A 14,316-nucleotide genomic window follows, 5' to 3' on the forward strand; every position below is an offset into this window, starting at 1 on the left:
TGCACGGAGAAGCGGACTGCGAAACTCGAGAACCGTCGTCGCCGAGGAGTGGGCCACACATTGTCGGCTATATCGGAGTAAGATCAGAAGACCACTACTAATCCAATTACCAAACTTCTTTATTTTTCGTTATTTTTTTTATGAAACTTTTACCAACATATTCGTGGCATTTTTCTGATTTGGCATTTTTTTTAGCCCAAGTCCATAATAAATTCTTAGGGTCAAGCATGCCAATAAAGAACTAAAAAATGACAGTGTTCGCAGCGTAGACCCAGACACGATGTCTAGACAATTCTAGACACTTAAAAATGGCAAAAATTGTGAGAAACTGCGATTTAAAGAAATCGCAAGCCCAAAGTTACACATGCACTTCACGCAACATGATAGGTGTATTACAATAATAATTGAATACGAGATTTGAAGCATAAATCAATAAAAATTGGAGATATATTAGAACACATATTGTTTTTGGGGGATGAATTTAGTATGTCATTAATATTTTATTTGATAAAATAAACTAAATTACGTAATTCTAAGTAAATCACCAATAAGAAATAATCTTCTGTTAACATATTCAAAAAGATTATTATTTTTTTACCATCTGAATAAAAATGTTGCAGTGGCATTTTAGACATTTTGTGTGCAATATTTTGTATCCCTCATACAATATGATGTTGTTCATGTTTATACAGTTAACACCAAAATTATGCATTATGCAAAAGTTACTATATTTTGTACGACTTTATGAAAATTACAAAACTCCTTCCATTAAAATTTTGTAAGATTTTAATCATAGCTATGATATTGACCTTTTACTAGTATAAGGCTAAATAGGTAAACTCATTTAATATACAGGTTGTTCACGCTATTACTAGCCAGCGTTTTTCTTGTAAATAGTAAATATTAGAAAAAAAAAGAAAGAGGAAAAAGTAGTACTATTTCTTATATGCAACACAATGGCGTATGTATTCTTTTTTGTGTTTATACTATTTTGTTAGATATGTGAAGGTGATCTTCAATTTTTTAAATGGAATCTGTATATTTTTTATATCATATGAAAGCGTATATCTAGACAACTTCGGTACGAAAAGTAGCTTCCGCGTGTGGTATTTCAGTTGGCTCAACTCGTAACATCTTAAAATTACATAATTACAAACCCTTTAAATACCATAAAGTACAAGGGATACAAGAAAGTGATCTACAGAAACGACTGTAATTTTTATAAAAAAATTCTTTGTACACACGAATCAAGCTTCGATAACAATATGATGACCAACACTCATAATAGTCACGTATGGTGCACTGAAAACCCAAGAGTGAGAAGGGAAACAAGTTTCTAAATGCAATTTCGCATAAATGTATTGTGTGGCATAATTACCAATGTGCTGTTAGGACCTCATTTTTATAGTGGACTATTAAATGGGGAAAGATCATTGGATCATAGAGATTACTGGGAAGATTTACCACAAATAATAGCAGAATGGCAAGAAATTATCTCAACGATATATTTCAAGACCGATGGATTAGACCATACGGACTTATCAAGTGGCCAACAAGATCGCCAGATTTATCACCCCTGGACATTTTTTTTTTTTTTTTTTTTGTAAACGAGTTGAACAGCAAAATAACACAAGCATGTGCATTATTATCTCGGACTACATTAGAAGAAGCTACCAAAAATTTAATTAAAAGAGCCGAAATCTGTATTCATGCACAAGGAAGTCATATTGAACATTTACTATAGCCTCACCAATAAAGAATACTTGTAAACACATTGGTATGAAATATTAAAAATATTTCTTCCATTTCTGACCTTGCATGACCTCGAAGGTCACTGTGCGGTATACGGATAATTCATCTAGACACACACCTTCATATCTAACAAAATAGTATAAACACAAAAAAATTACATACGCCATTGTGTTGCGTATAAGAAACAGTAGTACCTTTTCCTCTTTCATTTTTTTTTAAATATTTACTATTAACAAGAAAAACGCTGGCTAGTAATAGCGTGAACACCCTGTATAATTTGTTTACTCCATAGGACCAGTAATTTTAGTTTTCAAATAATAATTTTTATAATATTCATCTCATTTTTCAATTACTGAAAGTAATATATTCATATTATTTCAGTTTACAGATGGATGTTATTTTATAGACAATAATATAATTATTATTTATATGTAGGAAAAAGGTGCGTAGATTAATGTTGTACCTTTATTTTCTTAAATGAGAATAATTAATGATTCACAAAATATCAATCACTCTGTCACGGGAGTCAGAGTACGACCTTTATGACGACTGTCGAAAAACTGCCGTCCGAAGACGCTTCGCGTGACGCTCGCCGGCCGAAAAATCATAGCAACGATCGGCCGCATTTGTTCCAAACGAATGACTACGAGCCCCCTTCTTATTATCACCTCACTTCATATAGTTTATAAGTAGACTGCGGATATTATGCATTTATGACAAAAATGAGTCAATTAAATTCAAAATAACAGTGAGAATATTTCAACAATTTAAAAATACTGTTGTATTATTTTTGACTTATTAAAATGATTAAGAAAATAAATAAATGTATGTCTAGGTAGCTTCTGTATATTGTAATAAATTCCATCATTTTTTATTTGACATAAAATCAGCAATTTATATATGAGAAATAGTAATATGTAAAAACAAACGAGAGCCTCGGGATTCAAAATTTAGCCACGAGTGAACAACGGGTAGCGTGGCCGAGCGGTCTAAGGCGCTGGTTTAAGGCACCAGTCTCTTCGGAGGCGTGGGTTCGAATCCCACCGCTGCCATATTTTTTTCTTCAGTATTAATTTCACCACGGTCTGTATTAACGTAGCAATGAATTTTATAGTACAGGTAGCCCTCCTACAACACGGCATCTTATAACACGATTCATAAATTGCAGGAACCCTCCTACAACACGGCTACGATTAAATTAAAGTTAGGTTACATAAAATAATATTTTTTGTTTTGTATTGTACATACATTTATAATTTTTAATAAAAATTAAGTTGTTTATGTAAAATTAAAAAAAATATTTGTTTTTAATGTTTTCGGATCGTAACCCCACTTTTTGTACTGGCTCTGGGTCTCATACAACACGGCATTTTCTAGGAACCTATCTACCGTGTTGTAGGAGGGTTACCTGTATTTATAATACCAATTAAAATATTCTCAAGCTTCTTGGTCCCTCACGAGGTATTCCGCGCGATAGTGAGGATAAAGGTCGCCCCAAACAAGACGGGCAAGATGCCGAAGTTGTTTGGGCGGCCAGATTCAAGAACACGGGCTAGAAATTTGCCGGTCAGGAATTGGTCTTCGTGCTCGAAATCTTTCCGGGGTCGCCCCGACGTCGTTGGGGCCATAACTTTGAACGTCCAGATGGCCTTTCGAGAGCACGTTGACACGTTCCTTGCTGTGCATGGCACAAAAAAAATGTTTTTAGGGGCTCCACAGCTCCTTAGGTAAACTATCGGTATCTCTCCTCTACAACATCATGGGGATAGGAATCGTCCCTGTCGTTTGGTGAAACAGCATCACACATCCTTATGTTATACGTAAATTACACAATTTTTTTTTAAGGAAATCACCAAATTAGGAGGGGGATCATTTCATGTGAATTAAATCTTTTTTTTTTTGGGACCATGTTTCGAATTTGGATGAAACTGAAAGATTGTGCCATCATTTTGTAATCTTCGAAATTGTTTAAAGGATACAGACCATCAAAGTTTGCTATTTGGGACGAGTTTTACGAAAACTGCCTACACAACACACTTTATACCACAGTTATTATTAAAGATAAAAAAATTCTTTTTTCAGTCATCATCGCAAAAGACTGTTCTTTTTAAATAATTTATCCTTTTATATTCGAATGTGATTTCTTAATGCAAAAATATTACTAATATCTTTGTTTTGCAAATTTTACCATCGGTTGAAGTATTAAAAAATTTGAAAAAATATGGCCACATTTTACGATTCTTCCTGATTGAAATTCTGCTTTTTTCCGAACTATTTATTGTTTTGTGTCCATTAAGTTACTGGATATTCTTTAGACATTTTGACGTGAGGGTCGACAGCGTCTGTCCTAAAATAAAAATTTTCACGTAGTGAAAAGAAGAGCACGGGGAAGGTCATTTACATATTTTACCTAAACTGTTGTTAGGGTGTTCTACACTCCGAGTGTACAGTAAAGGTTAATGCCATCCATAGTACAAAGGACATTGGTTTTTCCAAGCCTACCGGTGAATAGCGGTCGATCAGTCGGTGCACTTGCAATTAGCTACCTGAATCGCCGAACGCCGCACCCTTCGCCGGTCTTACCTGGCCGCAATTTTTTAATTTTTGCCTTGCTATACGAAAAAATGTACATGGAAAACTTCAGAATTCTTATCCATAATTACCTAAAAATGAAAAATATACAGCATTCCATTTAAAAAATTGAAGGTCGCCTTCATATCTAGCAAAATAGTATAAACAAAAAAAAAAATTACACACGCCATTGTGTTACATATAAAAAACAGTACCACTTTTTCCTCTTTCATTTTTTTCTATTATTCACTATTTACGAGAAAAATGCTGGCTAGTAATAGCGTGAACAACCTGTATATTAATAATTTCATTTTCTGTGAATAATTACACATATATAAATAATTTACCAATATAATTAATATACTTGACAAGAAATTAACAATTTTTATAAAAAAATTTATTTTTAAAAACTAACAAATTCAAAACAAAATTAATAATAAATGAATGTTATTCGCTATCCGACTCATTCTCAGTACTTTGAATGTGATCCCTATTCACGTTCTTCCAAACAATCTCGATCTATCTTTACATTCTTATTATTTTCAGATAGATATAAAACATATAGTAAAAGCAAATTAAGAATAAATCAAAATGATTGACATATAATTATTGCAAAATTGTTTATGCATAGAAATTATTATTATATGATTATTAATAACAATTTCCATTCTCATATACATACGCATTTAGTGTCATACGCATTCTATGCAAAAGGAATGTATTTAATATCGTGATATACACGAATATTGAATTTTTCCAGTAAATTCTGCACCGTGACTGCGTCCGTATCCGCAGAGATTTCTAACGCTGCTCAATCTTGTCTGTGGGTTGCCCGTGGGCAACACGCTCCAGCATAGGCATCTCGGGGGTGTAGAGGGGAGTAAACAGTTCTGCGGTTTTCGGCACTTGGCCTTTGTTGCGAGGACCGTCGAGCGCCTCTCAAGTGGCCTGTCAGTTCGCTCGGTCCTTATGGACAGCGACTTCGGCCGTTCGAACAACTTCGGCATCTTGCCCGTCTTGTTTGGGCGGACCTTAATTCCGCGACGGCGAACTTAGAAGCCTCGGCGACGTACATCCCGAATTCGCTATATATTTAAAACTTATAACTTGTTAGATGTTTTTATCTTACTAGAAAAAGATATACATATATCTATATAGGAAGAAATTAACTATAAATAAAGCCAATAATGTAAGGATTAAAAGAAATTTGTACTAGAAGACTAGAAAATGTAATTATACATACATATATCCCAGGGGTTTCTAAAAAAAAAGAAAGAGTTAATACTAAATGAAACTATACAATTGTAAAAGAGATTGAAAGAAATTTAGAAGTATATAATGTATTTTGTGTTTGCAGGTTGTAGAAGGAAATGCTTTCCCTGTGCCAAGATTTGCTCTTCCGTTGAGACCCGTGGATTCCTTGGAAATACCCGTTGAAGCTCGTGCCGAAGTAACTGATGGCCAAAGCTCTGAGCAGGAAACGGAGCAGCGACAGCCACAAGAACAACAGCAAACTCACTTGATGATGCAACAACAACAGCACCAACAAATGCAGCAACAACAGCAACAAGAGCCGGAAGAGGAAAGCCGCCCACACTGTGAGTATATTTTTATTTTAGTTTCATGCCTTTCATCTATTTTCACAATGCTCTCTGCGGTCTGAGAATGAGATTTTACTGGCCAAAACTCAAAATGTCGTTGAAAGTTTTTAAAAGTTGGTGATCAAATGTTTTTGAGGTCACGGATGACGAATCTGACACCAAAAATTCAAAATTCAAAATGACGGATTCAATACTATGCACATGTGTCTAGAAACTCGCTTTTCGTGGTCAAAATTAAAGAGACACCCATATCAATATTTTTCAACGCAATACATTTTAGTTATTCAGTGTAACTAATATAAGTAATATGTATACAGGGTGTTTCACTTAACTCGAGCATCTAAAATATCTCACGTGTTTTTTATGATAGTAGAAAATTTCAGAGGAAAACATTAGTTGGTTCAGAGAGGCAAATATTATGATAGGCAAAAGAATTTGTTCAAGGTTATATTTTTCGAGATTTCAAGGTCATCGAAGTTTTTTTATTACTTAAACGATTTTTTAAACCAATACATTTTTATTACTTAAACGATTGTTTAGACAAATAAATTTTTATTATTTATACGAATGTTTAAACCAATATATTTTTATTAGTTAAACGATTATTTAGACAAAGACATTTTTATTACTTAAATAATCGTCACGTTTTGCAATGAGTAAAAGTCTTTACAATAAATGGAAATGTCATTGGGTTTCTCCATTGGTACTCTGATGAATATTAAGTTATTAAGACAATTTTATAAGGAACTCTAGATTATGTACAGATACATGTACATAAGCATTACATGCAATACATTTGTCTGTCTACGGTTCTGAATTACCGACTCTGTATGTATTGGTTTAAACATTCGTCTAAATAATAAAAATTTATTTGTTTAAACAATCGTGTAAGTAATAAAGATGTATTAGTTTAGAAATTTGTTTAAATAATAAAAATTGATTTGTTTAAACAATCGATTAAATAATAAAAATTTATCGGTTTAAAGATCTGTTTAAATAATAAATAATAAATCATTTGTTTAAACAGACGTTTAAATAATAAACATTTACCTATGTAAACATCTGTTTAAATAATACGTACCTATTTGCTTAAACAATCGTTTAAATAATAGACATTTAGGTGCTTAAACATGTGTTTAAATAATAAAAATTCATTTGTGTAAACAATCGTTTAAACAATAAAAAGTGTTCGAATATTAATGGTAGTCACTACGACTTGGCAACGTCGGATAAAAAGCTCGGTTATTTGAAATCAAATAAAATTACGGATAAAGGAAACATTTGATTTTCATCTATGCCAAATACTCGTCACGAATAAAAGCGTCAAATAAATCGTCTGGCTAAATCGTGCTCCGAATAACGAATAAAAATAACCGATAAATCTCGCGCTTCATCCGACTTCGAATAAAAGACAAAAGATGCAGACTATCTTATCTGAAAGTTATTTGAATAATTTTTTATTCAGATACTGCCCATCAGAAATATGGTACGTATGAAATTTATGACGTTGCAATATTCGGCACACACTTGCTTTGGAAATGCCTAAAGAACGTTCAATTTTTCAACACCGTGTAGTATGATCAATATTGACTGTAGCCAATACAAAAGTGTCGGCATCAAAAGTAGCAGGCTTTGATTGTTTTCTTTTCAGTGATTTAGTACTCCAAGTTTTACAAAATAATTGAACTATGCGGTCGAAACATTTTCGAGAAGGATGGTATCTCTCATGGTATTTTTATGCGTTCAGTTGAGATGCTTGTAATGAGTTATTTTTAGCCTCACCATAAACTAAAATCATTTCTATTTTTCCTGCATCACTGAACACCATCGTTTCAGAGAAGTAAACCCCGATGATTGTCTTAAACGTACTGATTAGCGTTACCGAAAGGAGAAGAATTTACATCAGTGTTTACAATTTATTACAGTGTTTACAGTCATTAGTCAAGGTTCAATAACATTTCTTGAAACCCTAGTGTCATCATTCTTTCACTATTTACATCAAGTGCCCTACTTCTATGAATTTTTCATACTCAAGGTCATGTGAAGGCCATAATATTACAGGTCGTTAGGTTTGTCTTGACCTCAGCTATCATATAGCGATAATAAATATATATCATTCCATTTAAAAAAACTTCAATGACTTCAAAAAATATAACCTTGAACAAATTCTTTTGCCTATCGATATGGTCGAGTTAGGTCAGACACCAGTATATAAATATATTATTCATTTTAATATTATAATTATATTTACTTATATGTAATTATATTATTTACTTTATAATTATATTATTCATTTTATAACTACAATTATATTTAATTACATATAATTATAATTATTTACTTTAGGCCTCGGAATTAGTGACTCGCGACGGCCGATTTTCGAAGGCTATGCCCCCTCGACCCGACCGCGCGTCTCGCTTCCCGTGGCAGTCGTAGTTCTCGAATCAGCTCAGGCGCGTACTATAGGCGCTATTCGAGGCGGTTTAAGGCGACACCCATATCAATAGGTTACCTTTCCACATTACCGTTATGCGTTTTTTTCGCATCGCCGACGCTTTGTAATCGCCTCGGCGATGCGAACTGCTAAACAAATAGCGCCTATGGTACGCGCCTGACAATGAGCTGCTTCGAGGATTATGACCGCCACAGAGAACAAGACGCGCGGTTGGGCCGAGAGGGCGTAGTCTTTGAAAATCGGCCATCGTGAGTCACTAATTCCGAGGCCTTATTTACTTTATAAAGCCAATAAATTTCATTTTTTGTGAATAATTATCATTACATATACATTAGTAATCAAATTTAGATTTTTGTAAAAAAATTTTGCCATGGCCGCACTCTCTAGAGTGTGTTACGAGCCAGGGCTGCGAGCAACGCGAGAGGCCGGCGAGGGGGGTTGTTACCCCAGGAATATGGTTTCAATTTGTTTTCAATTTTGAAATCTTTGTTGATTTGAATTTAAGATTAGTAAGCCTCGTAACTTATATAATTTAATTGATACAATCCGAGCGGTAAGATTGTATCGTGTGGATACGTTCAATTATTAGATTAGGATATTAGGCAATAATTAAGGGTTGTAGATTACGCGAGTTAACAAACAAGACAAATATATTCTGAATTGAAATTATTACAAGTCTTGGTGTTTGTGTCGCGAGTGAATTTAGTGGGTGTACAATTGGAGAAATTGTTACCTACGATGCACGGTTTTGACGCACTGGCAATGCGGGGTCAGAGAGCGATTGTTGAATGCCAAATAGAATATATACCGAACTAACGGAATCTATAAGGTTACGATTTGATTCGAAAGGGACTTTAACCCGATCTCACTAGAATTGACTCTTATGCGTGTAACGCGACATGACTGCACGATTACTGAAACGCTACCGAACCACTTCTGAATCTCGACTGAACCAAAGAGGATGAAAATGAACGGGTTTATATACCTTGAAAATGAAAGGAGTACTCTGTTTAAGATTTAATGTCACGTAGGGTCACAGTCACATTTTTTGTCACTTCCAATGAAAACCAGGCCTCAGTTAGATTTTCGTTAAAAGGGGTTAATCAAGGTTATCCGGGCTATTTCTTACCAGAATATTAATAAACGGATGCCAGAAGGGAGTGTCTAAAGATTTTCATATAAAGAAGGCATACAGTGTCTTCCATTAATAAAAGGGGGCCTGTTAGGACGCTTTTCGTTCTCAGAAAAGAGATTAGAACTTCTAATCGAAATGAACGTGGAGAATGTCTCCATACGTAACAAGTGTTGGGGATATATGTCTACTACATAACACTCACTTGTTGGTTTTAGCTTTAAGTTATTTTAATAACAAATATATAACAGACTTTATAACACGTGCACTCTCTTACATACATGGTCACATTCCATCTCCCGCAAAACCCGCGAACGACGCTTCCTCGATTGGCTTCTTTTTTCCGTTCTTCCCACTCCTCACTCATTCCATCTCTCTCTCATACTATTCTCAATTGTTTCTTCTAGATTCTTCCATACATACACACAACAAGTGCCAAGAATCGAATAATATTGCATGAACTGTAAATGACTGTTACAATAATAATTTTATGTAATGGAAAGTGCTTACCAAGGTGTATGCATTCTTTTTACATTTAATGAAATGGATTTATTTTTTTGTACAAATTTTCAACGGTAGTTTTATATATTAATAGCATATAAAACTTCAAATTAACATATAAAAAAGACGGCAAAATACATCCTGAGACTCATACATATTTGGATATATTACTCATTATAGTTTAAGAATTTCATAGTTTTGTTTGCAACTAACTGCTACTTTTAATTTTATAAACTTTTTAAGAAGTGTCCATACGTTTCCTGTAGGAACTATGGTGGAAAATTTGATAATTTTTTTTTAAATTTATTACTTGTATTGTTAAATTTAATTTTCTGTGAATAATTAACAATACATATACATTCGTATACAAATTTGCATTTTTGTCTAAAATTTTGCCATTTGTCCGCCACAGTCACAGTGCGGAATTTACTGTGCAAAATTCAATGTTCGTGTATATCACTATATGAAAAATACATTTCTGTTGCAAAAAATGCATATTAGGATGAAAATTGTTATTAATAATCATATAATAATCATTTTTATGCATAATACAATTTTGCAATAATTATATATCAATCATTTTTATGTATTCTTAATTTGTTTTTAATATATGTTTTATACCTATTGGAAAAGTAATAAGAATGTAAGGATAGATCGAAATTATTGGGAAGAACGTGAATGGGGATCACATTTCAAATACTGAGAATGAGTCGGATAGCGAGTAGCGATTTGTTAAGTTTGTTCATTTTGTTTACTATTATTATACTTTGTTTAGGTTTCTTATTATTAAATTTACATATGGTTCGTTTGTTATTACTTTCGTTTTAAATTTGTCAGTTTTTAAAAATACATTTTTCAAATAAAAATTGTTAATTTCTTGTTAAATTTATTAATTATATTGATAAATTTCATTTTCTGCGAAGAACTACCTATATATACATTAATAACCAAATTTAGAGAAGTGTCCAAAAATAGGCCATTTGTCCGCACTGTCGCCGCACAGTAGTGGCAAGGCGGCAAAAAATCCATTTTACAAATTTTCGATTTTTATAAAAAAAAATTATTTTTGTATAGCCTAATAGTGCGTGCATGATGTGCCAAAGTCAGATTTTTGAAAAAAAATTTTTTACGGAGATATACGCATGGTAAATAACCATTTCCTCGCTCCTGGGAATTCATCAATTTTCAGTGCGATAGTTATGTAATTACTCCGCCTATAATTGAATACTTAGGGATCTACACATCATATGGATTATTGCAAATGGCTTCAACTATTAACTGGCAAAAAAAATTTTCCAAAAAAGGACTAACCTGAAACCCCTTTCCGTTACACCCATTTTTTATTTATAGAGGAATACAAAAAATCCTTTGAATAGCTTCGATCTGGAACTAATCGTTTTGGCAAGTTATAATATTGATCTAGCTTTGTGCAAAATTTCATGAGATACTTCGAGATGCTTTCGCCGCAATTTAAGTTTAAATATCAACTTTCGGAATTTCCAAGAATGAATCGCACGGAAGTCACGATCATTTGATGTTTCAGGTGAAATTTTTAAGGGATACACATCAGATAATAAAAAAAATGTGACATTCATACATATATAAAAATATTTAATAACAATTTTTTATGTTAAATAAACAAAGTTTTCATTCACTGGACCACTGTCGCAAAGATGCAACAGGTATTTTTTGGTAGTGCTCCAACGAACGCTGTAAAAATAATTTATGTAAGATAAAAAAATTGTTATTAAATATTTTTTTATACATAAAAAATTAATAAATCATATGCACTTCACATTTTTCTTTATTATTTAGAGATATCCCTAAAAAATTTCACCTGGAACATCAAATAATCGTAACTTCCGCACGATTCACTCTTGGAAATTCTGAAAGTTGATATTTAAACTTAAATTGTGGCGAATGGTCTCGAAGGGTCTCATGATTTTTTGCACAAAGTTAGATCACTATTGCACCTTGCCAAAACTATTAGTTCCAGACCAAAATCTATTGAAGGATTTGTTGTATGCTTCCATAAATATAAAATGGGTAGAAAACAGAGATTTTCGATTAGCCCATATTACTTAATGTTAACAACTTTTTACAAAAATTTTTTGCCAAATAAGCGTTGTATCTGTGGCAATCTCTCCACAAATTTTCAAACAAATTCGTTGGATAGTTTCGTTTTGACAGATTTTTTGCCGCTTTTTGGCCATTTGGCACCACTGTGCGCCGCGCCGCTTCGAAAATGCACACATAGCGCGTGGTCAGTCCACTTTTGTATGAAAATTTTTCCAAGCTTTAAATAAGAACAGTGCTTAATAAAACAATGTTTCTAAACAATGTTGTTAATATTAAAAGACATTTATATAAAATTCGCCGCTATAGATGGCGCATGTGCATACAGGCTGTCATATGGATGCCCGATATATTCGGCGCCCGTACGGAAAGGGTTAAGATAAAATTTGAGTTTGTAAAACTTGTGGTGGTTATTACTATTTAAACTTTCTTTTGTCCGCCACTGTAACATGGTATCTAAACGATTAATGATGAAATGAGTAACAATTTCTTCTTGGTTGATTACAGATGTGCAGCCACGTTCGGTGCGATCTATTCCAGAAGCGTTCAACCACCGCCGCGAGAAACGCGTTCGTCGTTGCGCCTGTGATTGCGCTTGCTAATTTCACCCTTGATCAAGCCCCACCGTACCTGGCCGAACAGAACGTTCCGAAAGGAGAAAACATCCACCCAGGAGCACATGTGAAGAGTTTATGTGATTGAAACGGGATATAATATTGCACTCCTCCATTTGAATTTCGTATTGTCATAACTTATGACTCATAAGCTTCGATCGTAAACTCACGACCGGATAGAGAACAAGAGAAATCCGTCGAGACAGAGGGTAGCAGAGATTATAAAGGAACGAGGTTTCGTCAACTTCGTGACAGTTACCATTCTAAATGCACGAAACGTGTTTTGTTTTGTTTAGGTTGATGGTACTTCTTTTCGAAAGAGAAAAATCTCAATTGCTTCGGCGACGTTAACCTTTTCGTTACAGAGCAGTTTCTGGCGAAATACTTTGTGGAAAATCTGTTACCGTTTTGCACTGTGAAAGCATAGCAGCTGTTACCTTTTCATATTGAAAATATTATTGAGACTTTTGTTGAAATTATTTCATATTAAACGAATTAATATATAAATACAGGTCGAAGTAATTAGATTTTAGGTGTCAATTATCGCAAAATTTTGTCTTTAGTCACCTTTAATATGCAGCAGACTAAACATTGATTTATGGTCGCCTTTAGTAGGGAAAGGGTCAACACATGGCTAGATTTAATATCAAACGCTAAAACGCCCAATTATTGGAAAGAAGATGTATTCGCACAGGAATATTCTTTGAGCTAACATACTTACATCGTAGTAGGCGTATTAATTATTTTTTTTTTTTGGAGTGGGCGTATTAACTTCATTTGTCATCAGACTGCGGATCTTCATGCATTTATGACTCAAAAATCTTAAGAAATCAATAAAATACGAATTTCTATGGAAAAGAATACGGTTCTCCTTTTTTTAGAATCTATTAAAACTGTCCTGTCAGGAAGTAATATTGTATTTAACTTCAAAATCTGTAAATTCGTCTGAGAAAATTTTATATTTGTATTAACATCTGCAGTCTAGTTATTATACTTTCTTCAGTGCGTGATAATGGCTACACGTAGAAAGGAAAGGGGAGATAGAGATACATCTGTGATTGTTTCATTCGTATTCGGTAAAATAAAGCACCTTTTTATCGCAACTGGATTTAAATGCGTTCGAAACTTGAGAAATTTGAAACGATCAGGCGTAATAAATGAACGTGATCAGCAAATATTTTACTGTGTACCTATTGATTTTTACGTGAGTTTTGTTTGAAACAAATTATCATTTCAACAGAAATAAGGTTTTGATAATTCATCTGTGAAGTAAGGTAATTCGTGTAGCTTCGAATAACAGTATATAGGTAAATACACGAATTTTGACCAGCTCCTTAAATCTACTCAAAATTGTTTATGATATAGACATTTTATTATTCTGTATTTCTGTATTACATACGCATACACAATTTTTTCGTGACAATTGATAAAGCGACAAGAGTTTTGGTTAGACTAGATGCTCCACAAACATTTTCTTTTTATTATCCATTCAGTCCTTCGAATCGTAGTGATTGTATCGCTAAAATAACGATAGCAATAATTGATATACATGTAAATATGGTATTTTTAATTTGCATTAAAGAATTGCTGTAACATTCTGTTAGAGATTAATGA

At 33.3% G+C, this 14,316-nt stretch overlaps 2 protein-coding genes and 1 non-coding gene across 3 annotated transcripts in view; all 3 read left to right on the top strand.

Moving 5' to 3' along the window:
• The window catches only part of LOC143362236 (uncharacterized), a 90,403-nt gene extending 77,374 nt beyond the window's left edge, over nt 1–13,029 (top strand). The window contains exons 8-9 of the mRNA XM_076802225.1: nt 5,681–5,921; nt 12,596–13,029. Coding sequence (XP_076658340.1) covers nt 5,681–5,921; nt 12,596–12,690 — 336 coding nt within the window. The 3' untranslated portion in view covers nt 12,691–13,029. The remainder of the gene's footprint in view (nt 1–5,680; nt 5,922–12,595) is intronic.
• LOC143361999 (uncharacterized) overlaps nt 1–14,316 on the top strand; it is a 533,154-nt gene that overhangs the window by 411,555 nt on the left and 107,283 nt on the right. The window lies entirely within an intron of this gene.
• Nucleotides 2,723–2,804, top strand: Trnal-aag (transfer RNA leucine (anticodon AAG)). Its single transcript has one exon. It is a non-coding gene; the product is annotated as a tRNA-Leu (tRNA).

This window comes from Halictus rubicundus, chromosome 16 (genome assembly GCF_050948215.1).
Source record: "Halictus rubicundus isolate RS-2024b chromosome 16, iyHalRubi1_principal, whole genome shotgun sequence".
In the NCBI taxonomy this organism is placed as follows: Eukaryota; Metazoa; Arthropoda; class Insecta; order Hymenoptera; family Halictidae; genus Halictus; species Halictus rubicundus.